The 26,452-nt window shown below is 34.6% G+C and overlaps 1 protein-coding gene across 1 annotated transcript; it reads right to left on the bottom strand.

Moving 5' to 3' along the window:
• Nucleotides 1-1,388: 1,388 nt before the first annotated feature.
• On the bottom strand, nt 1,389-11,358 carry LOC118738293 (pituitary homeobox homolog Ptx1). Its single transcript, XM_036469217.1, has 3 exons — nt 11,355-11,358; nt 11,135-11,275; nt 1,389-1,639 (listed from the first exon to the last, which is right to left on the bottom strand). The coding sequence occupies exons 1-3, from the start codon at nt 11,356-11,358 to the stop codon at nt 1,389-1,391; spliced, it is 396 nt and encodes a 131-aa protein (XP_036325110.1).
• Nucleotides 11,359-26,452: the final 15,094 nt, after the last annotated feature.

Below are 26,452 nucleotides of genomic sequence, written 5' to 3'. Positions count from 1 at the left end.
AAATAAATAAATAAAATATTCTTTTTATTTCAGTTCATTTTTATTTTGTTTTTCTGCTTTTTCTATTTTGATTTATTTTTTTTGTTTTTTAATTTTATTTTCCTCTAATTTATAGATATTGTTCTTTTAAAAACAATATTTTTGTAATTCCATTTAATTTTTTAGAAACTTCTTTCACTTACTTTTTGCTTATTTATTTTTTTTTTGGGAAATAAAATTTTTTTAGTTTCATTTAACTATTTTTTTTTACTAACTTTCTTTTCATTTTTAGTCTATATTGTTTTAAAAAGAAAACATTTTTTTTATTCATTTAACTTAGGTTTTAGAAAAGTTATTGCTAAAAGACAGACAGTATAACGCTTAGACCTTCTTGATAGCAGATCTTTTATTTAATTTTCTTTTAATTTTTGAATTTTATTTTAAAAGGAAAATTATTTTTTTAATTTCAATTTAAATTTAATTTTCTTTTTTTTATTTATGTATTGTTTTCTTTTTTAATTTTATTTTCCTTTAATTTATAGATTTTGTTGTTTTAAAAATTATATTTTTAGTTTCGTTCTATTTTTTAGAAACTTGTTTTACTTATTTCTTTTCTTTTTAATTGTTTTTGTGAGAAGTATTTTTCTAATTTCAAATAATTTTTTAAAATTATTTTTTAATTAACTTTCTTTTAACTCTTAGTTTATATATTGTTTGAAAAATAAAAAACAATATATATTCAATTTAATTTTTAGAAAACTTATTGCTAAAAGGCAAACAGAATAACGCTAAGACCTCCTCGTTAGTAGATCTTTTACTTATTCGTTCGAAAGAGAGTAAAGAGCTCTTAAGATAGTTGCCAGAATTATGAATTGTCTTTCGAAAGGCAAAAGTCTGTGGTAAGTCGAAAGAGAGTTGCCATAATTGGCCTGTGAAGGGCTGTTTGCAGCTCTCGAGAAAATTGAGAATATTTTAGAAAATCGCGTTCAGGAAATAGAAAACTTCTTCTATCGAAATATCGTAAATCAGTTTACAGCTCTCAAAGAAATAATGAAAAATGTTTCTTAGAATTTTTCTTGGGAGTATCTCTAACATATCGAGGGCTTATATTCAACACGACCTTTCTGCAGTCTTCACAAAAATTACTTTTTCATGTTAGATGTTACTGTTAAAACTGATTGCAATTGTAGCTTAGAAATTCATCACGTAATTCGTCTGAAAAACGATATACAAGGTCAGCATTATCATCATCGATGACAGTTAAATCTAAGGCCGATTTTTATATAGGAATCTTATTTTGGTAAAAAACTGCAGATAGGATATGTTGAATATATGTAAGCCCTCGACATGCAGGTATAAAAAGTGTATGTATGTATAAGTCCCGTATGTATGTAAGTATGCAAGTATGTTCAACTTACCCTAACTCTAGCTTCGGTCAAATTTGTCCACATAGCAATCTCTTCGCGTGTCGACATATCCGGATAGCGATTGCGGCTAAATGTGTGCTCCAGCTCCTGCAGTTGTTGCGATGTGAAATGTGTACGTTGGCGGCGTTGACGCTTGTTTTTCTTATCGTTTTTCGGCTCATCTGTTGTGGTTGTCATCGGTTCGTCATGACCGGAATTTGATATGTTTTCAGTTTTGATTGTGGTCTCATTGACTGTAGATAAAGCAATAACAAGAGGAAGCAAATTATTAGAAAAAAGAATTGGAAAAACACATGTTAGTAAATAAGAGAAAGCAAATAAACAAGTTGTATGAGAAAAGATAATCATTGGGATTGTATGAATGCATTGGTACTTATGGACACACAAAGTTGCGCTTGCAGAACACTCGACTGCACAAACACGCAAATACACACGCTCACTCTCAACTCAGGTACATACATACATACATACACACATATGAAATAATTTGTTTACTTAATAGCTGAAATACAATGCCGGCGAACGGCGAACTCACCACAGCGAAATTCGCGCTGTCAAAATTAGAACACCCGCAAGCATATGAAATTGAACACAGCCAAAGCGAAATGCGAAGTTCGCTTGGCGGCGTTTCATGGCGATAGATTTATTTCTATCGCTCTGCTGGGCGATGACAGCTGTGCGTGCCAAAGGTGGCCGTATTTGTTTTGTGCTTTCAAAGTTTAAAAAGAAAACAACCTAAACACGATTTTTTTTTTGTTGTTTGAAAAATATAGTTGTGGATTCGTTAAATCTGGCTTGAAACAAATTATTTATAATAATCTTTCTTTGTTTTACATTTATATTTGTTATCATTTCCTCATTTCTAAATATGGTTTAGTTTTTTCTAAATATGGTCACCCAAATTATAAAGGCGACCAAATGGGATCAGCTGTTTTCGCTACCGCTCTAATTCTGTTTAAGAATGCGAAATAGTTGGGCGAACGGTGAACGACAGCATCGCCCAATTCGGCGAAGTTTGCCGTTCGCCGGTATTGTATTTCAAGCATAAAATTGTACAAATTGTTATTAGTTTAAGTGTACAAATCGATTACATGTGTTTTTTCTCGAACAGCAATAATGTAGAGCAATGCAAAGTACATACATATTTTCACTGCGATTGTAATTTGTACTATGTGTGCAAGTGTATGCACACAGATATGTAGTTTCCCGAGCCACTCACTCGCCTGCACGTTCATGAGACGCTTGCTTGTCAAACAAAACTCTATAACAACAACTAAGTACATACATAATAAGCAAACAGTAACAACCACAACAACAATTACCAGCAACTAAATAATAAGGTAAATCATAAATCGTTGTAATGACAACGCTAATAGCTGTATGTCTCCGTCTTTGATTTAAGTGTTGTTTTTACAAGACTGTAACTGCATATTATCGGCGCCTTCCGCATCGTGGCGAGGTGAGAAGAAATTAAATCGATTTATAGAAAAAATCAGCGCTGTTGACGCTGGCTTTGGCGACAGCAGTTATCACCGTACTTTATTGACATTCATATGAGTTCAGGGCAAGAATGATACAATACAAGATTGCGCCCATCAGAGAGGATTTTTGAGAATAACTTTTGTGTGACGTCACACTGGTGCAATTGCGAGAGAGAAATGCCAAAACGTGAGCAAGAATGGAAGAAGAAGAAAAAATGTTGCAAGGAAAACGTAAACAAGTTGCACAAGTGTGACGTCATACAAATAACGATTCTGTCAAATTTACTCAATCGTGAGTTCAGGGTATCCTATGAAGAATTAATGGGCTTTCTACAGGAACGCGGAAGCGGGAAGTTTAATAGCAAAAAGTACCAATCCGAAAGATATACCCAACCGACAACAGTATTGATAGAATAAAGCTCTATTCTGTATAAATTCTAGGTGGATAACACGAATTAGGATTATCAAATAACGGAAATTGACTTGAACCGAATCTTCGAAGTTGACCTTCCCGACAGTAGCGTTCTAAGCGATGATGAGATCCCGGTCTTTATAGGTGGCTCCAAACTGAACATCGGAACAGGTAGGCGCAGTAACCTAAGCTACTTTCTCGGAGCGTGGTTTATATACACTGAGATTAATGCAGTGCCCTCCAGGCTGAGATCTATATACCACGCCCGCCAGAAAGGAAATGTGGGGGGAAATATGCATAAAAATTTGCCATCGTTTAGTTTAAGATAATAATGGTAAAAAATAGTATAAGATCTCAAATATTTAAGATATCTTTCAGAGATAGTAGTCGAGAAATCTAACTTTAATTTAAGCCAGGAACGTTTTATCAAGATTTGTTTTGCTTTGCTAGAGCTTCTAAAATAATGCAAAAATCGCGATTTTTTGACACTTTCACCTCGTTTCTCTGAAGATCACGTGACCTGCGAAAAATTTTTAAAATCGGATAACAGAAAGACGTGCATCAAATGCCATAAAGTTCAGCAAGTTCATGGGATTTTTCACACAGCGGGCAATATTTTCCCTTAAATTCAGTGGGAAATTTAATATATTTTAATGGCACTCGTTATTCGGTGGTTTTTGGGGACGCTGATTACGAATTTCAAATTAGATCAGAGGAATTCAAAACGACGGATCCAATATGACGGACGATTTTTTTAAGTTCACTGGATATACATGGAACTCGTTACTCCGAGGTTTTTAGCGTGGATGATTGCGCAACCGATGTCAGCTTTTGAAAATTCCAAATGACGAATCAAAAGTTTAATCAGGTGATAACTGTGTTTTAAATATTTTCATACTAAACCGTTCTTAAACCTCTTTCATCTGACGTCCCTGTAGTGGTACAAATTTCAATTACCTTATGTTCTTAATTCATGTCGAATTAAATTTTTTGAAAAGGTGGTAACACTCCTACATCTGCTTTAGAAGTACAACCTTTTCAAAATCATCTCGATGGATCCCGTATTGTAATAATTCTATTAAATTAATTTAAATTGATTTTTTAACAGGTGACAGCCCCTTTAATACCCTAACCTATATATAAACCTTCTTCTTGCCAAGACAAACCCGTTGTTATGTGTCTTTTCATAATCGAACCACGACAACATAAAGTCTGTGAGATGATAAGGACATTTAAAGTCCTGAAGTAGTCAAATACATGGGCAGCTGATTTTACTTTCATCTAATAGTAAAGAGTGCATATAACACATACTGGTATGTGTATAATACTCCGGGCGTAGATGTGTTGAGCTTTGTTTGTAGGCCTCTTAACCCTTTGATGTCCCCTCTATTTTATTTTGTTTGACTCTTTTAGGTGTTGTTAAGAAAATGGTAACAGTAGGATTTGCCTTTTATATTTCGTTTAAGACATATCGCAAACGATCTTCAAAAGTGACACAACGCAAAATTTCACGTTCGTCAGAAAATGAGAAAAACTATTATTTATCACATGCTAATTTATGGGCAAGGAAAACTTTACCCTAGGGGTTTTCAACAAATTATTACAAAAATTTGCTCAAGCTTTTGTTGACAGGTTAATAAAAGCTCTATGTACATTTTTAGTGTATAATGTCAAAAATGCCAAATTTTGAGTTGTGTCACTTCTGAAGATCGTGTGCGATATATGTAATACATATAAAGCTCCTTAAATATTGTCAAAATTATTCACATACATAAATCAAACTTTCATTAAAATCAGTCAGGAATATACACTACATTCTAACCATAAAAGAACTTCTTCGAGTTTCAGTTTTTCGAAGCCCCCGTGCAATTAGCTAATCGGAAGTAATATGAAAACAATGGTTTTCAAAATCTTAAACTTTTGGAATTCTTTCTGCCCAGGAACCAGAGTGCGTCGCAGTCGAGTTGTTGGAAATGGAGGGAAGCCGGGGTCGAATGACTCTGCACATTTAGAGTAATCGCGACAAAAAAAAAAAAAAACTACAACTCCAAGTACGACGTTTATGAACAAATAATTGAAACTAAGTTCAGAAAATTGATAAAACAAATAAAGGTTGCTATCGCAACCCCTTCAAATGAGTTCAGCAAAAAACAAAAACGAATATCAAACGTTGCCGCTACCTAAATCACCACCCGCTCGAACCAGCTCCACACAAATAAGTATTCAACAAATATACGATCGATCATTCGCTTCTCCACGGTGGCGTTGGGTGCTGTCTCGGCTCCACACGTTATACTTCCAGTACATAGAATACGTACCGCAACAACAAATTCACAGTAATCAACTAAACTAAATGCGCTTAACAACAACAACAACAACAACAATAGCAAATAGCAAATAACCAATAACTAAATAAATTAATGTACCTAAATGAAATAAATATTACCAGTCCAGCCGGTCATACTAATAACATAAATATGTACGTATTTAGTTTGTATGTTGGAAATCAAAGTCAAAATCAAAGGCATTTTTGCCGACAAAGGATTTTGATTTTTTGGTAATGGTAAGTACATAAGTATTAATGCGACCTGGCTACTGTGCTTTAATGTGTTGCATGAAATTGTTATAAATTATAAATTTTATCTCGAAATATTTTTGGCAGTGATAAGCAAATGCAAACAAACCAATACAAGTACGCCGTTACATTTATCTGTATAAAAAAAGGTCGAAAACCTATTCATGTACGATTTGTATGTATGCACGGACATTTGTGTATGAAGCTTTTACTGGCATTATATTTAGTTTTAATGTGATTACTTGCTTTTCTATTCATAAGGTTGAATACATATGTACATACATATATATGTAGTATATAGTATATTTTATTATTGCAGTTGCTGTATATTGTATGGCTTAACTCGTTTTATTCGTTAAATAAATGGGTGTTGACTGTTTGGTCGGTTTATTTTGGTAGCAATACGTGATAACGAAATTTTACACTTCAGCGAGCGGTTTGCAAAAATTTGCTGATAGCCGATTGCCGTTGGTATTTTGAGTTTGGTGAATAATCGATTTGCCGACGGATATCTGAAATTCATGAAAACACTCAGAAAAAAGTCAGCTAAATATATTTCGCTCAACACATGATTTGGTAACTATCACCAAATAAAGTAACTATATTATAGGGACATTCCAAATTGACGGGGGGACAATTTAACTCGTTTTTGCTAAAACTTTAAGGCATTTCTCTCTAACCATTAATACAACGAGTCTCAAAATGTCAACACTTGAAGTCAAACATCAGATTATTATGAAACTAATAAAGGATAAAATTTAATTATACAATTTACAAAGAAAATTTACATTTTCCAGGAGTGACGGTGAGATACTATAAATATTTTTAGCGCCTTTCTCACATGGAGCTAGTAGAATCTTAAGATCCATTTCATGCTTTGATGGCATTATTATAATTGAAAATTAATATTTTTTTTTGTTTTTTTGTGACGTGTGGGCTGAGTCACTATTGAGGACAGATGGTTCGTGAGTAAAATGACCTCCACTGGTTTCTTTCTCGTAATAGAATTTCAGTGTCCATTTTTGGCTGTCATGGCATTATTAAGTTTGGAAATTAAAAAAAAAAGGATTTTCGCTTATTTTTGTTTGTTTTGTCTACTGGTTTGATATGAATATTTATTATACTTTTAACAAAAGGAAGCTTACGTATTTGCAAGCAAGGTTAAAAAAAGAAAACTAGTTTCGCTGAGTAGTATGGACATCCAAAAGGCATTATATACCTAATAAAAAAGCTGACAACATTTCACCATAAATCTACTTTTGCAATAATATAGCACTGCTTTAAAGTCCATGAGTTGTATGTACTTTCTTTATAGGTAATTATTATTTCCATTGTCACCTTCAATAGACAAGAAATGCCTTGAGAACTTGATAAGAGAATACTATATCAGAGATAGTCGCACTACGGTTGTGTTTATAAAAGTAAAAATAAAGAAAATAATAAAACATAGATCTATAAAAACGATTTCTAAAGAATTATTCTATATGATCTACAGTTCTCAGATTTAAATGCAATATATTAAATAAATTTTTTGACCTGTGGTGTCATCTTCGCTGGAATGGCCCTATAACCAAATCATTAGTGATGTGCTGTGTCGATACTTTTATGTATCGATCGATACTCGGTACCTATTTAAAAAATATCCAACACTTTCGGTACTCGGTAGCGAAATGTTAAGGCTTCCAATAAGAACGCACATATGTAAATACTATTAAAACCAGAGATCGCATTTTTTGATTTTCCAAGCTCATGTAATTGGGCTTCAAAATGCTGCTTGCTGCGACGGCGACACATGTATACTATCCAGGGCTGCAAACCACTCCAAAAATCGGTGTGGTTCGGTTCAGTGGTTCGAACCACTTAGAAAAAGCTTGTACCGGTTCAAGAACCGGTTCACGAGTATCTCTGAACCATGGTTCGGTTCGGTTGAAATGGTTCAATTTAAGCTAAAGGGTACAAATATTGCAAAGATATGACAAATCCATAATATGAATATTAATGGCTTTGTTACTGAGATCAAAATTCAAATACCCACATATATAGTGTAGGGATGGGTAAAATCGATATTCGAAGCTTCGAGATTCGAGTTAAATCGAATTTTAGTTCCAAAATGGCGAAGTCTCGAAATCGAACTTGAGGTGCTAAAATTCGGACAAAATCGATTTTTTCTAGAAAAAAATCGAATTTCGCGTTTATTTTCAAAAAGAGCTAAACTAAATTTGGCATAACTGTGTGTAGCAAGCAATCGAATTTCAACCCCTCCCCTACCTATCCCTAGTATAGTGGTGGGAAATTAAATAGAGACACGACATTTTATCAAGTTTTGGCAATTTTTCTTTTGTTTATTTATGTCTATTTTTTAACCATATAAGTCCAAGTTTTAAACTTTGTGAAAAAATTATAAATATTCTGCACAGTTTCATCTAAATTGCAAATATTTTAATAAGAATTTCTAGGGAAAGTTTTTAAGTTTCAAGTTGATTTTTGACAAATTTAAATTTTTTTTTTTTCATTTTTAAATTTTTTGTATGGAAGAAAATGCATAATACCTTCAACAAAAAAATTATTTAAAATCAAGGCGATTAAGGCGAAATTAGACAAATTTTAATAAACTTTTTAAGGTTTGGACAAACGGTGAGCCTAGCTAGTCGGGTAGACAAAACAGCATAATCAGAATTTGGAATTGATCATCAAAATCTTGGCTTAATATTGACACCCTGATTTTCAATAGGTTGGAGCTTACACTATTTGGGCCTCAACTTCATATGTACAAGTATACCTATGGTCGAAATAATATGAGTGCGGCATTTGCCTATTTTTCTTTTGTTGGTTTAATGTATAGCTCGTTATATAATAAAAAATCGTAAGAATTTTTTCTCAAACTTTATATATGTATATATCTCATTACTTTAAACAATCGATTCTTGTAAATATGTATGTATATATGTATATCCAAGGGTTTCTAGGAAACTATTCCAACGATTTTGATGGAATGTATTGGATGGTATTCAGATAATGTTTTTAATTTTAAGGGTATCTGGAGATATTTGTACAAAGCTGCCACGTATACCAAATTATTTATAATTATTAATTCTAAGAAGCCACAAAAGATGCACTAAAAAATTAAAGTTAAAACACATTTCAAATAAAAAAAACTACTATAGTTAGTTCGATGAGTGTATGAAATGTCTGCGTGTTTGATAAGGTGCAAATTTTTTCAATAAAACTCAACATAATGGTTGGTCGATATAGTGTTTTTTCTAATCATATGTTATTTTGAATTTGATTTTTTAAACAGGTAGCAATCCTACTAAATATAGTTAGAAATTAAGCCCTTTCAAAGCCATTTGGAAGATACCCTTAGAGTAGTAATTCTTTGAAATTAATTGAATTAAAGTTGAATTTAATTTTTAAACAGGCGGTTATCCTTCCACATGTTGTTTGGAAATAAAGCCTTTTCAAAACTATCTCGATTGATTTACTAAATTAGTAATTCATTTCACTTAATTGCATTTAATTTTTTAGCAGGTGGCAACCCTTTTTATGTTCTAACCTAGATATAAACCTTCTTCTCGCTGATACGAATACATATGTAGGTATCAATGTTTCTACAATCGGACCTCGATAACATGGAGTCTATTAAAAATTTCCATATTTGTGCATAGTTTTTGTTGCAATCTGTTCAATTGGAGTTGTTTTCATATTTTGTTTTACTTCGTATATGAAATTAAACTTTGAAATAGAGATAAATGTGATGATGAAGAAATAATTGGTAAAAAAGTGAAGGCAAAATTGAAGTTAAAAACGCAAATGAAAACAATGAGAACTATATAAAAATTAAAGAAATTTTTTTGAAACAAATCCTGTCACCAAAAATCCAGTTATAAAATTATTGAAATTTATCGAATCATCGAATTTTATAGTTATGGAAATTTATCGCGCTAACCATGTTTGATATTCAAATTGATCATCGCTGAGTTGTCGAAATTTAAAACTAACTATCGAGTTATAAAAATTTCTTGGAATTTATCAAGCTATCGGTTTTTGTTTAGTTACCATTATTAATGAAGTTAAGGAAACATATCCAGGTTTTCGCAATGTATCAAGTTCTTTCAACTTATCGAGTTATCGATAATTATTGATTAATCGAAATTGGCCGATTTATCGAATCGAAGTTTTTTCAATTTTCAAAGTACATATATCAAGTTATCGAAAGTTCAAAGGATATATGTATAAGTAAAACGAGTTTTATATTTTTATCGGTTTATCGAGTTACCAGAGTGTAAGGAGTTATCGAAATCCGTCGATAAATATCGAAATATGGATATTAACCGGGTTATCGAAATTTATAGAGTTTATTGAGTTATTCATAACCCAACTTGCGTCTTCGAAACGCAAAGTTATCGATAGTTACCGAAATTCTTAAAGTTATCGAGTTTAATTGAGTTAACGAGCTTAATTGAGTTATCGAATTTTAGTGTTTTGGAAATTCATCGAGTCAATTTCAAGTTCTGCCAAAGTCCTTTAAAGGTATAAAAACTGGTAGTCACGTTTTAGTTCCAAAGCAAAAGATTTTCCGGTAAGTCATTTGTTACCTTATAAGTTAAAGAACGTGCTCAGTTTGAAGAAATCTCTTAAGGAGAAGAGAAACTCTTAAAAACTAGAAAACAGTCGAATTTTGACAGTAACTGGCACTCCTAGTTTACAAAAAACTACTCATTTGGAGTGCAGAAGTTATTGAAATTAAAGAGTATTAAAAGGGAATTGAATGAGTTAAATAGAGACGGTCTGAAGACCGACAAAAGTTAAATGGCACTTAAATAAGAACTCAATATTAAGGTTAAATGCCATTAACTTTTTGATCTAAAATTGGTCTTAGCTAGACATAATAGAAGCTTGATAAAAGTATGACATTTTTTAAGGAAAATGTATTCTTTTTTAATCCAAAGCCAAGCCTTATGAAGTCACTTAACACTTTCGATCCTACTTTTGCAGCATGTAAGAATAAACATAATATCTAATTGTTGGAAGTGGAAAGATGCCAATGATAAATATGTAAGAATCCAAAAAAAATTTTAACTCTTATTTACAACGATCGTCATTGATGTTTTGAGCTGGGACACATTGGGTCCCAATACAGTTGTATAGTGGAAAAAATTTGACATATCCATATTTTTCACATATGTACTTGAAAATTTCTATTTTATGTGAAACGATTAAGTTGTTTTTATTACAAAAGTTTCAGACACTTTAAACTTACCATCCTTGCGATCCCGATTTCGATTCGACAACGCTGACGATGATGATGCTTGAAAATTATTTAAATGTGTACTATCCAAACTATTTGCTACAGCGGTCATTGAACTATGACTATCACGAAAATCGCCAGTCTCGGCCCAAACTGAAAAGAATAAACCAGAGTAGAGAAAAAAATATACAAAAAATTAATGTTTTAAGAAAAGTTTTTAAAATACAAATACACATTGAGTTGCAAATCTTTAACCAGTAATATGGCAATAAAAAAATTACAAAAATATTTATTTTTTACTTTTCAAAAAGTAGATATGTATGACGTGTAGAGCCAAAGGAAAAATGAAATTCGACCAGCCAGCCGCTCGATTCGCAAGCGCATTTATGGATGGCCATTATAGTTCAGACCATTAAAAAGCGCATTAATGTTGTAAGTAGGTGCACTTGGCCCGGCCAGCAAATACATATAGCTGCATAATTGAGCGGGAGTGTGCCACAAGAGGCTGCTTAAAAGGCGATAAAATGGATCATAAAAGGATTTATGGGGCATTTACAAGCAGCATAACGAATAGAATACGTACAATGTGTTTTAAGAAGCGAGATATGTATATACATTTGTTTTTGTAGCTATGCATGGATGTAGAGATGTTTGGATTTTGTGGTGAGAAGTATGAGTGGAAAGAAATTGAGAAATGGAGTAATTGAAGAAATTGAGGAGAGTAGCGAGGCGCTGAGTGTCGATGAAGTTATGATTGTGTTCATATTTTTGCAATAACTCAGAATGTTATAACTTTACAGCGCTCGCTGGCAGCTCAATGCTTAAACTACATACTGTACATTGTAACTATTTTTGTACGTAAGTACATATGAATATACTGCAAGGATGTATCAACTCCTGTACAATACATCCTTGTGCGATACTTCTTCTACTTAATACAACTTTATAAAAAAAAGTCGCGGCACATCACACATTTACTAAGTGCTTGGCGAAGCTTCTCCGCCGATTTGTAGTATGGATCTTGATGTTCTCAAGGGACTAGAACTTTACGCCGCCTCTGAACAGCTGATTGCTTTTTATGGCACAAATACCGTCGGAGGCGTGTTGTGGAATTTGATGTTGTGATGCTTTCCACGGCTAGGCAAAGCATTAGGCGGTTCAGTTACATACAGAAATATATTAGGTTACAAATTGAACATTACACGACATTTCCATAACCACTTCGGGAATAGGTCAGGTGAATTTCAGGATCATGTCGTGACTAATTCCCGAACTACCCCGAAATGATCCCGAACTAGACCCAAAATTGTTCTGAAGTGATTTTGAAAAAATTGTTAACTTATCCCGAAAGAATTTCGAATAAGTCTTGAAATCTCGAGATGGTCCATTACTATATAGTCCCAAACTATCCCGAACTAGTGCCGAAAGGTTCCTGAAGCAGTCCCGAAATGGCCCTGAACTAGGCCGGAAATAGTTCTGAACAAGTCTCAAATGGTCACGAATGGGTCCCGAAATGATAATTAAATAGATGTGAATTAGTCCCGAAATAGCTTAAAAACGGTTACGAAACATTTTTTAACAGGTCCCGAAATGATCTCGAACTTGTCGCGAAATGGTTTTGAAATAGTCCTGAATTGGCTCCGAAACGGTCGAGAAAGTCGTAAGCTTATGCCGAAAGGATTTAGAAAAAGTCTCGAAACGTCCCAAAATGATCCCGAACTAGTTCAAAAAGGGTTCTAAATTGGACTGAACTAGTGCCCCCAAATGGACCTGGACTAGCCCCAAATGATCACGAACTAGTCTCGAAATGTTGATGAAATGAACTACTAAGTCTCGAATCGTTCCAGAATTGCTGCCACAGTGGCCCTCAAATAGTCGTGAACTATTCCAGATTTGTGCTGAAATAGTCCCAAACAGGTCCCGAAATGATTCCGAACTAGTCCAGAAAGGGGCTTAAAGTAGTCGTGAACTAGTCCCAAAATGGGCCTGAATTAGTCCAGATACATATGTTTATTTGTTGAAACAAACAGCCATTAGAGATCTTCTGCTGGGTTACACAAGAAGCAGTTACAAATTTTCTGCTGGGATAGCTCAAATTTTATCCATGTCAAGAGCTATTATGTTCACACATCGAACCTTGGACCTACCGGGGGTAGTCAGTATAATTTTATACTATACGACTCCTTTTCATGAAAATTGGGCATAGCAACAGCTAATATAATGAGCTTTGAAAGCTGACTCAAAGGGAAGCCTTCCTATGGCCCTTGTATTTCTCAGGTGACTACGTAAATTAAATTTTAATCATGTTTTATTCAATAAGCAACGCCATAAATTATGCTTGGTCAGGCCATTTTTAGTTTCTGAGCAATTTTTCTATCCATTAACGTCCATATCTGCATGCGTACATACATTTCCCAGGAACACCTTATAATTTCTTTTCCGCCCACCGTTAAATGAGCCATATCGCTTAACGACCTTTGCGGTTACGCTTGGCACCTAGACAATTAACAAATTATCAATTGACAAACACTAAATTTATCGATTCGCCCACAATTTATTGCTTATAAAATAATGCACATGGCTAAAAAGATATTTATATGGCAAGCGTTTGAAAAACTCCCATGAAAGTCAAAAATGCCAAACCAACAAATTTCTCTATTCTCCCTCTCCCAACAACCATAGCACTGAATGTCTTCTTACGAAATATTCAAGTGCATTTTAAAATTTATTGCTTTTCCACATGTTGTCGTTCAGCTTGTTGCAACAGCGTCAATTTCCACGCAGTCAACGGCGGAAAAACAAATTTTCAGCAATTTGTTACAAATTTGTGTGAAATTAGCTGTTGCGTTCTTTGCACATACTTTCAGTTCTCCTTTAAACAGACTTCTGGTTGTGATTTGGTGGTACTTGTAGACATTGTAGGTGGTTACCGCTGCTCCTGTGAAACGGGTGTCATTAATGTCACTTTGGCATGTGTCACTAAATTAACCACAGATTCACAACTGTTCGAGTACAGACATATTTGTATACATACTTACTTATTAGTATGTAACTATGCACATTAGGATGGTCCTTAAATGTAGGAAGCAAATTTTTGCATCAGATTTCCTAAGCCTCAATCCCTGCGTCGATGTCACTATAGTCGAAGATATCACATACATATGTACAAATTTTGGCCCTGATTGGAGTCGGTTAAGGCGTGTCGCACGGGGGGCAAAGTTCAGATTCCTCTATGGAGACTCAAAATATTAAAATTATTATTTTTTCACCTAATACCAAAAATCGATGCTACTATAGTCGAAGATATCACATATGTATAAATTTTGGCCCCGATTGGAGTCTCTTAAGGCGTGTCGCATGGGGATCCCACTTCAGATTACCCTATGAAAACGTCTTAACCGACTGCAATCGGAACCAAAATTTATATATGATACCTTCGACTTTAGTAGTATCACTTTTGGGTATTAAATGAAGAAAATATTTTTAATTTCTTGGGTCTCCATAGAGGCTTCTTGCCCTTGACCCCTTTCTGACACGCCTTAACCAACTCCAATCGGAGCCAAAATTTATATGTGATACCTGTGATTGTGGTATTACCGATTGAGGGGGTGAGACTGAAAAAAATTGTTCATTTGATCTTTGTGGACCACCCTAATGTACATACATACATATGTATGAATATGTGAACAAGCTAAGGTACGAATTGAACGCATGTAGAACAAATGGTTTTCGCTTTTTCCCTCGTTTTTCTCCTTTGGAGTGCAAGTGGTTTATGTCAGTGATTTTCTTCTGTGTTGAAATTTAAAATTTATGCCAATGACAATGTGGACACACGCTGTTGTATGGAAGTGTTTTGTTACAATAGCTAATAAAAAGATGAAAGGATATATGGAAGAGCAAAATGTTCGAGCATGAAAATGTCCTAAATCTGCCACAAAAAATATGTCAAAGTCCTTCTCTAGATTTAAGCACACACACATACATAACTGTAGTCCTTGAGGTGTATGTATATATTCGTAAATATCGCCCAATTGCAAAACCGCCTATATTACGGCACTCAAATGTTACAGGAGCAATGCCCTGATAGGCGGTATTTTCTCTAACTATTATATTACAAATCTTTTGTTTTAATAACGATTTAACTATTTTTATGCATAAATCTCGATGCCTGGAGTTCAGGGTTACCAAATCTCATTTTTGCCACAACTGCGATTTAGGTGGTTTTGCAACTGGTCGATGGGCGGTTTTGCAAGAACATCGACGATATGCAGATAGAGGGCCCACAGACACCAGGCCATCAATTAGGACAGCAAATGGTAACTAAACTGTGCACCGTGCACTGGCCCTACACTCTGCCCACTTTACTGACGCCACTCCCATTTAACCAAGGAAAATCCTTCCTCATCCGACTGAAAACTGACACAAAAAAACAATTCACCCGACGATCAATCCGATGATCGTTGGACCAGAGCTAATTCTACAAGTCACCTGGGGTAGTTGGCATCAGCCCAGTGCTCTCGGAGAAGGGTAGGGAGCAGTTAATACTACAAGGGGCACCAGCTGCCAGAGGTGTGCGGCTGTAATAATTATAATTTCCAGAAAGAAGTTCGACAGCATCTTTCCCACATTTTACAAAGAGAACTTAACTTAACGAAGGGATAGTGCGCCAGATTGGTCCTTAATCTCAATCACTCTAGGAAGGCTATCGTCCCCTTTAACAGAAGAAGAAATATTCCAGCTTTGGGGAACATAACAGTGAATAAGGTCGTAGTCGTAGATCCCACTGAGGTCAAGGAAGTATCTTGGGAACTAAGCTTCTGTGGAAGGCTAACGTTGATGCAACTAGATCAAAAACCACTAGGGCGCTAATGGTTTACAATCATATAGCAGGAAAGTCCTGCGGGTGTAAGCCAAAGATCGTAAGACGGATGGATGTACTCTATGATAATACGGCGTATGGGGTGACCCCGACCTCTAACCATGGCAGTCAAGCGAGATTCCCTGAACTTTACAAAAATGTTTTCGACAGGGGAATGGTCTTATCATCCTAGAATATCTAGAAACTAGGAACCAAATTCCAACTAAACCTTTTGTCCCCAGAGATGATGTGAACAAGTTAGTTGTATTCGAGAAGAAATTTAAAATAGAGCTCTGCAGCAAAGCAACATAGAGTAGCTCCATTATGGAGGTAATTGTACAGGCAAGCACTATGGCACCACATAAGGCATTGGGCTAAACCACGACTCTCTCGTTCTTTTCTTAGACATTGTTTTTTATTATATAACATGGGTCTCCTTCATGGTACAATAATTACAGATATTGTCTTCCCAGAGAGCGCATATTCCGATCTGCCTTATTTGAAAAATATCATTGTTGCCCACACTAAAAGGTTAATTGTAAGGGAAAAGGTATATTTCTATTCACCATATACCATATATGTATGTCCATTTTTTTAAACAAACCTTCTTGCAGATAACTTATTTAATTTGAAAAAGCCCAAATATAAACATTTGCTTAGTAAACAAAACAAAAATTTTGATTGCTCAATTTATTTCAAAAGAATTTTTTTTTTTTTTTTTTAATTATAAAAATTTAATTGAGCAAAACAAATAGCAAAGCCACCTAAAAGTAAAAGAATCAACATTGAAATGTGTCAAAATGAAAATAAGGGAGCACGAATCTCGATGTGAAGCAAAACGCTCTGGGAAGACAATACCTTTAATAATTGTACCATGGGTCTACTTAACATTTCATACCGATAAAACTATTTTCATATACCTTTATTTAAATTTTTTTCGAGCAAACTCATTGCTCATATGTCACTCTCAGGGGTACATATATTGACGAACTTAGTTTCTTTAACTTTACTCAAATTACGCCTCAATGTGCACAAACATTGCGCTTATTTTAGTTCACTAGCGCGCTCCGGATCACATAGTAAAGGTGCCGCATAAGGCTAATAAGCTCCCACCGGTATTTCAGCATTCGACGGAATTTGGAAACTTCAACTTCATACCAGAAGCAGCGGATCGGTGCGTTCCGAGTTATCCTTCGCTAAATACATCCCTATAAGGGGTGAGTAGTTGCCCATAGTGTAAAGAACATGAACAACTTCACGGATGGGTCTAAGTTGGACGGCAGAGTTGGAGAAGTCAGGAACTCCATATAAATGTCATATTTAGGCTGCGGGTTTCTGTAGTGTTTTTGAGGCAGAGGGGTCGATATCAAATCCTATAGTTTTCCATGTTCAAATTCACAAAATTTTCGCATTGTCTTATTCTGAACTTTTAAACCACGAAGTCGTCAGCCGTTATTCGCCTGATGAGAAGTTATTTTGTGCTTTGATAGAGCAATCGCTTTTGCTGAATGCGTCAATTTGGTGAAGAGTTGTTAGGAATAAAAATACTGTAAGCTTTAGACTAATTTTTTACAGGATATAGATTTTTTTGACTTTTTTCAAATTAAATTTAGTTTCGGTTTTTGGGATCATCCGATCACTCTTATAAGTTCAAGTTCAATTCGATTGCAGGACACAGTGATGCTGCAGTGAAACTGCACGGCTGATAAATTTGTTAAGCTGTGTGCTCTCGATGGCATTTGTCCAAACAGGGAGGACGCAGATGTTCTTTTGAAAACCTGTAGACTACTCCTAGACAGATGGGTTTATAATCGCATCAACGAGGAGTGAGAGAAAACTCTGACAAGCAAAGTTTCAAACTTCTTCAGGTGGTCGACCGTGAGCGGTGAGGGAAACGTATGCAGTTAACTAAGCGTCAATCCTCGGTTTTGAAAGGGGACCTGACCGGGCAACGTTAATGAGTAACCCATGCGGTACGACTTAACATCGTCACGGGCCCCTATTTCTGCTTGGTTGTTAGTGTTTTCAAAAGGTCGCACTATGATGTACGAACTAAAACTGGTACTGAAAATCATACAACGCCGAAACTCGTTTGCATTCCCTCACCTCGCTTACGAACAGTTACATAAATACTGTTAAATATGGTAATTGTAAAATAATAACAGTTACAAAGGATTAACCGAAATGATTAATATCAGCTGAATGCAACGCCTCTTTGAAATAAATTCCATAAAAATTGGCACAAGTTCACTGCCTTCAAACAATAGGGACAAAGTAAATAACAAACAAAGTCAAAACAGTAATCGAATGGTAAAAGTCAGAAAAGGATATAAATGAATAAAAAAATATTAATGTGTGCGTATTTGCTCCGCAATAACCTCGGAGAAGTCAAGCAAACTGGCAGACGTTTAGTGCCTGAACTATTAATCATGAAGTTTGCCAACAATTTTGGGTGACTTTTGTCTTTTGTGATAGTACATACACACTTACATACATATGCTGGTACCACCTAGGAGGGCAATGACGCATCCAGAACGCATACGCCCCGAAAAGATGTCGCATAGTGGCAGAAGCGCCTGATGAATGCATGTCGAAATATTAGAAATAAATTTTGTGGTAGCAATGATTTTAGTATTTATTTATGGAAGAATGGGCAAACGTAGAAATAGTTAGAATCAAAAAAGTTGAATGTCTATTTGTCATATCGTTTCATTCATGAAAAATGCCCAAATTGTAGTTAAAGTACAGCAAAGTCAGAGTGGGAAGCATGAAAAGATTCACAGGAGCAAAATGTACATTTGATTGTGGAAAAGGCAGCAACCGAAAGTGACGTGCAATAAATTTCTGCAGTAGGCAATACATAGAATATCAGCGTAAATGCTGAATGCCAGGAGCGACCACAATGTGTAAACAAATAAAATGTCAAACAAAAAGGCGCACACGAACGCCTCTCTGAGCAGGGGCGAAACATAGTTGCGCACGTAGATACATTCATGCACACATATCTTCATACCTACGTATACATATATGTATGTAGTACATACAGACAAATATACAAATACGCAAATAAATGTGTCCTTTTTGAAACTTTCACTGTCAGCTCAGCATCTGTCTGCGCAAGGAAATTGCCAAAAAATATTACATGGGATAGTAGATATTTAGCACTACATATGACTGTGTTGTGTACATTAGGGTGGCCAAAAAAAAAAGTGAAGTCGGAACTTTATTGCTCTCTTCCCCTAGGATTGTTCCACATCGAAAAAATATAGCCCCCATTTCTTATTTTGAAATAAAAAAATATTTGTAGGTCGCTCAAAGTTTTCGATTTATTTAATATTCGTAGAAATGTTATAGAATTCTTGAAAATCAATATTTTTCTATCGGAAAGCTCTGTTTCTCTTTAGGAGATTCCCAATAATAATACCCAATTGTTTATTTAACAATTTTTTAATACTAAAGAGTTTTTATTGGTGCCTACATTGCATTTTTTGGGGTTTTTGGTGGACCTATGAAATAAAGTTACTATGAAAGACTGGTTAAATAAACAATTGGGAATTATTCTTGGGAATGTGCTGAATAGAAACATAGCTTTCCGATCGAAAAATAAACAAAGTTTTTTTCCCATATAAATTACAAGGAAAACTTTAAACATAAAAAATATGGGTATATTTTTTCGGTATAGAACAATCCTAGGGGATGAGAGCGTACAAATTCCGATTATACTTTTTCACATGCATTTTTGGACCACCCTAGTGTATATGTATGTGTTTTATACATGCGTTGTTGTAGGCATGCTCGTTGCCAGAAGTGCTTCCCTTTTTTCGCATATCCTTGCGTCGCGTCCGGCCAAACAAACGATTAATGTGACAGTTGAATTAGGATATATGACAGAAAAAACAAATATTGCCAACGGCTGTGCCACTAACATTCGAAACATTCAACCGTGCTCGATGGATGACATTGACGGTGATGATGATGATTTTGCACAAACAAACAGACAAGGAGAGAAAAAGGCCAATAGTTGCATGCATACAAGCAGCCAGGCAAGGCGCCTAGAAGTATGCCTATTTACATACATACATACGTGTACATACATACATTCATTCAGCGTTGGAAGAATGTGTGCTCGTACTAGTCCTTGCACAGCCATATTTCTCTCCGCACATTGTCAGCGATTGCTCATTTGTTTGTTTGTCTATTTTGACACTTTGCCCTTTTTGTTTTAATAAATAAAAATTTATCGTTTGCAAATACAGCTTGTGGGTTAGACGAGCGATAAATGGATGCGAAATTGGTTGTGGATTTGGAACTGGCCATAACGTTTTTTTTTTACCACACACATAGACAGATACAGAAATGACTACTGTAATGCGTGCGGAGAAGGGTTATAAAATTCCTGCGAAAGGGTTAAATTTGTGATTTCAGATGCGTTTTTAATTTCACACTTCATTTGCTGTAAATTACACCTTATGGTAACATTTTCATAAAGAAACTGCTTACAAATAAACTCTTTTCAACACTTGACTTCTTGCTAATAGTTTAATAAAGCTGTGAAGATTTGTTTAGAAATGCCAAAGAAGGCAATAAAATAAGAAAAATACGATTCTGAGAAAAGGCTATTTCACCGTGTGACAAATATAAAAAATGTCCACACATGAAACAATGAATATATTCACGAAATTATGGGAAAAATATAGTAAAAATAGGTTTTAATTTTTTCAATATAACGTCAGGAATTTTTTAAGAGGAATTTGAAATTTCAAATATATAATTATTTCTAAAAATTTTTAAAATATTCAATGCAATGTAAAATAACAATATTGGTACCAAATCAAAGAAAAAATTCTCAAGTTTTTGGGTTTACAAGGACAAATAGGTATTGATAATGTGCTTCTAAATAATTTTCTTTTTTAAGATAATAAAGTTTTAAAGTTTAAAGTAATAAATTTTTTCTTGAATAAATAATTTAAATTTTCAATAATATTCAAGGACAAAATTTTTAAAGAATTTTTTCCGTATCCGCTCGTCCTTATACAGCAAAAGGTTTAATTTTCTTCAATTCTACAGAATTTTCATTCATTCTCATTTTTAATATCCATATATTATAATATTGTTATTTCATATTGCACTGAATTTTCTAAATCATTTTTTGAATTACAGTAAAACCCGCTTAAGTACCTCACGAAAAATGTCAGTTTTTGTGGTACTTAGGCGGGTTGGGTACTTAAAAGAACACGCATAAGTGCCTCGATGCGGATATTTAAGGGAACATAATTATTGATGTAGTTGCATCTTCTTGTTAACTTACATAAATATGTCAATACTTGAATAACAAATGAACAGGATCGTAGCATTATTTAAACACTTAAACAAATAAAGAAACACTTTATTTAAAAAAAGGGTAATGCATGGTATGTCATTTTTACAACGATTAAATTCTTTAAAAAGTAAAATTTGGACATATCATTTTGGACCAAATTCAAAATGATATTGTTTGCCACTTATGTTTATTTATTAATTTTTAAGATTTTTTAATCAATTAAAATGCAGTTCATTCCCTAACGAATACCACATAAACCTAAGCTTAAGATTTTGTAGAACACTTAAAGAAATCATCAAAATTTCAAACAATTTTTTCAATTTTTGTGTAAACAGTTTTATAGCCTATTCAATTTTAGTGCAAGTTTCAAGTGGCTAAAAATTGCCATAAGTGGTTAATATAGGCCTAGAGTGAAGCGGAAGTCTAATCAGGACACCTTTATGCTGTGGCCTATTGTGATACCATGTCGATAGGACACATTAGTCCCGGCAGTAGCCGAATGGTAGTCAAGCAAAAGCAATAACTAGTTTTATTGTCTTAAATAATACTCAAACTATTTATATTCCTAAAATTCCTTATACCCGCCACACTGTGCCCACAAAAAGTACTTAAATAGATGCTCAAACTCAAATAAATCTTTATTTCTTGCCAAAATAATGAAGTATGTACATCGATGTTTTGCGTAGCTCCAACCGTCAGCTACTAATCCTGCCCACATCAACTGCAAAAAAACTTGTTTTCTCTGCCTAACAATGACACCTGTTGTCACAGCATTTGACATCTCTTAATTTCGTCAAGTGACCAACATGGCAAACAAGCACATTCTACGTAAGAGAAAATTGTCAAAACAAAAAAAACAAAAAATGCGCTGCTAATTTAAGAAACTGTCAAATTGTTTTATTGACGGCTGCTGCTGGTTGGCGCTGCTCTGTTGCCCATTTCCACCTACCCCATGGCTGTCACCTCTGCGGCACGAACCGAGGTACATACATTCACACGCACACCAACCACTAATAGCGAAACCTTGAAATGCAGGGAAATTTACAGTTATATACGAGAATATGTACTATGTACATTCTTATATTTACATACATAAATACATACATATATAGATAGTATAAGCGCACATATAAAAATATACATATATACATACATACATTCAAATCAAAGTAAAAAAAAAATTGGTATGCCTAAAAAAATAAATGTTCCGAAAAGTTTTTGACATTTAACAATGCTGACCTGCTAAGCAAATATTCGACTTTTTCTTTGCTAAGAAGCACCAAAAACATTGATTTATTTTTTTAACTTTTTTCCAGATTACCCCATGATAAAAAAAAAATGTTGCGCTAAAAATTTACTTTCACATTTAGGATTTCACAACAGGAAAATAAAAAATATCATAGGAACGTGCTTTTTTGTATTTTTCTTCGAGTCGTTTGTGTGTGCTTATGTATGTATGTATGTACACATTTTATTTTTTTTTTCATGTGCCTATGGAAATATTTTTATTGTTGACAGATGCGCCTTGCAGCCTACCGTAACTAAAGTTTTTGTTCCGCTCGATATCTTCAATTTTTAGGTCGTGTCTGCATTTTGTATATTTACTAGAGCATGTCTATAGAAAAATTAGTACGACCATTAAAAATTAGATTTTATATGAGACATAAAAGACAATTTTTTTAAACAGAAAAATACCTACATATGTACGAGTATGTATTTTTCGTCATTTGTATATGATAACGTTTTGGTTTTAAATCTGATTTTTCAATAGAACGACCAGTGGACTTGCATTCTAACGTAGCCGGAGCGAGGCCTATGTAGTTCCTGGTAGATAGCTACATATTTGTATGCAGAAATAACCCAGTGTTGTCAGCTGCGAGGAGCGTGAGAAGACTTTGAGTTATTTGTTATTATTTCGCTTTCATTGAAACTATTAAGAATTGATAACACTCTTAAAACGTCACCCACTAAGAATTTGCCTGAAGTCAGCATTCGTGTCATTTGTATATACCTACATATGTATGTATGTATGTACATTAGGGTAGTCTAAAAAAAATTTAAAATCTTAAGCTCTCACCCCTAGGATTTGTTAAAAAAAAAAGATATTTAGAACTACCCCAAAGCCCATGAAATTTTCCAAGTATTTTATATAAGGAAAAATCCTTTTTTGAAGAAATGGTATAGAATTCTTGAAAATCAGTATTCATCGATCGGAAAACTCTTTTTTTTCTTCAGGAGACGTCAAATAAAAATACCAAATTTTTTATTAAACGTTTTTAATATTAACTCCATCATAAAACTCCAAAAAATGCAATGGGGGGACCAATAAAAAACCTTAGTCTTACAAAATGGTAAAATATACAATTGGGTATTATTACTGGTTCTCTCCTTAGAGAAAAAGAGTTGTACTATCAAAAAATATTGATCTTCAAGAATTCTACCATTTCTACAAAAAGAGTAAAATAAATGCGGAACATCGTGGGCTGTGAGGCAGTTCTCGCCTAAGACTTTAAACTTTTTTCTGTATACCAGGGCAGCCGTTAAGATTATCAGCCCTATCGTGGACCCCGATGTCCTCGGTATCGGATTTGTATCCGAATACTTTTTCTATTTAAATATGTATGTTCGAAACTAAATTTTGTCGGTTTTGTTATTGTTTCATCATAGACTTATTTATATAGTCCAAAAATTTAACTTCTTTGTCTTTCCAAATTATTTGAAAAAATGCTACTGCTAGGGACTAAAAATGCGGACGCAGAATCGACTTTTTTAATCCTGAATCGACTTTCGGGTTTTCGTTTCTTTAAGTCGATTAATCTCCACTGTTAGTACATTTTATGACTTCAATGGACTTTTTGAAAACTTTTGCCAGCAATAATTTGCAATCACAAAAAACATATGATTGTGGAACATGTTTGCATTTTTGTCACCGATGATTAGAGTAATTCGCTAGATTTAAAAAATTTTAAAATTGACAAAAAGACAAAAATTTATTCAATAAAATTAAAAAAATAAAAAATTTTGTTTTTGTTGTCGCTGAATACGAATATGGAGGTCGCTTGCCCTTGATTCTTCAAGGTCATCTAGAGGTTATGCCAAGGTCATCCCAAGGTCAAACTAGGAAGAATTGTATCGAATTTTCAAGTTTATTCAAGGAATTTTTCCCTACTTTTTCTTCAAATGACCACGAACGTGACGTGATGGAGGCAGCGTGTCAAACAACATTGGGGATATATAAGTTTGGTTTAATATGCATACACTTTTTTTAGTGTGACCCTGTGTTATTGAAAGCTTATTTATAGGATATTTTAGCTAAATAAATTGAGTTTTTTTTTCAGCTAAATATATCGCAAAACCAATCTTTAGCATCTTGTTTTTTTTTGTCCATCTATCGGGCAATTATCAATAGAACTCTCCTATGAAAAAAAATCTTAACAACCCTTTGACAAATTTTTAATTGGGTTTGTAAATGCAGCCATATATGTATGTATGTATGTAGAACATAAACATATATACATATCTTCTTCTGGACAATTGTTGACACTAATGCCGATTGACTTACTGCCTTTTGTGTTCAATAGACAACAGTATACTTAAATCCAAATGGTTACACATGTATATATACATACAAATGTATGTTTGTAAGAGTATAAGTTCACAAGCAGATGGAACAACGAAGCGGCTAAACCGCTAGAAAATTGCTCCCATATGTCTCTTTAGCAGACACTAAAATGCGGTCGAGGGTAATCATTGACAAACGCAGTGACAATGCTAGGGGAGTGGGAAGAAGCATAGGAATATCTACTAAGTAGCTACAAACATACACAAAGGCAAATGCAATGGGTGTAGCAATTGTGGGCAGCAACAAGCAAATGACAATCACACCATAAATTTTACACAAAACCAGCAATAATAATCACCAGCTTGAAGGAGGATACACAGTGCTGGGGGGAGGAAGATTTCTATGATGTATGTATGTATTTACACATCCGAGCTTGATTCGATCACCACCAAATTGCTGCTTTACTTGCTTGTCCCCGGTAACTTGACAACAAATACATCTTCCACGCTTAGCGCACTCAAACAATTTGAAGTCCTTTTGCGGTGAATACGAATATGTACACACATAAATACGCTATTGTAAGTTTGCCGAAAGCTGGACAATGATTGTGATGCAGTGTAACGTTAACCAAGAAACCGAGTCCAGCGAGGGGGTCATATATCAATCTGCTTGAGAGGTGATTGAGATAGACATGTTTATTTGCTAGAAGTAAAGGCTCCTCTAAAGACATCAAAAGCAACGGCAGCTAACCAGTGGCCATTCGAAAGCTAGCGCTCGCTCCTAAATGCTTGCGAAAACATCTATTATAATCACATCGGCAGCAGGTGGGGGAAACAAAAGTTCGGCAAGCGATCGATTAAAATGGGCAAAATGCTGTTGTAATGTCTGCTGCAATTACTACCAAATGCGAGACCGAGCAGCGTTGGTCGTCCTTAGTGAAAAGTATACACGCAAACACTTCACTTTTTCTCATTATCTATTTTTAGTAATTTTGTAAAAATGTCGCATTAGAGATTATCTTTGCACAAACTTTAACCGAAAAGGACGTTTTCGCAAGCACAAGCACAAACACTCACACTACCCAGATGCATGCAACGAAAGCGAGTTCGTAGCGCACTCCCACTTACATAGTTTACCACAAATTCATCCTATTCTTCTAAAGGCTGCATATCTATATACCATTTCCAATGATTTTGCGCCATTTTCCTTGTTCATTGCCCACTCTACGCTCTTGTCCTCTGCCAACTACGAAACAACTTGTCCTTTTCGCTTGCGATAAACTTCAACTGACAGTTTCGACGTACGCTTCAATGACTCTTTGGCTGTGTGTGGTTGATGCAAAGAAAATGCCAAATGAAGAAAATTGCCAGCCTGCTGTGAGGCCACAGCTTAGTTTTGAGCAGGGGGCAGGGGGGCTGGGAGAGCGAGAAAACACAGAATAGTCGCCTACATACACACAGCAATACAATTACATGAAATGGCACATAGCCGCAGGCAGACAGCTTGCCGCTGCACATCCTGCTTGCTCCTTTGCTTGTTACAACGAGTAAGTACTCCACCTATGTATAGCTTTGAATACTTAGTGCTGGT

Source organism: Rhagoletis pomonella, unplaced genomic scaffold (assembly GCF_013731165.1).
Source record: "Rhagoletis pomonella isolate Grant_MI unplaced genomic scaffold, Rhpom_1.0 Rhpom_scaffold_00004, whole genome shotgun sequence".
NCBI classification, from domain to species: Eukaryota; Metazoa; Arthropoda; class Insecta; order Diptera; family Tephritidae; genus Rhagoletis; species Rhagoletis pomonella.
Note: the sequence above shows the minus strand (reverse complement) of the source record. Positions and strands in the feature narration are given on the sequence as shown.

What these genes read in the sequence shown, in the direction of transcription:
- LOC118738293 (XM_036469217.1), bottom strand. An exon ending in AAATCGGGATCGCAAGGATG is followed by an intron (nt 1,640 to 11,134) that starts GTAAGTTTAAAG and finishes CTTTATCTACAG; the next exon opens with TCAATGAGACCACAATCAAA.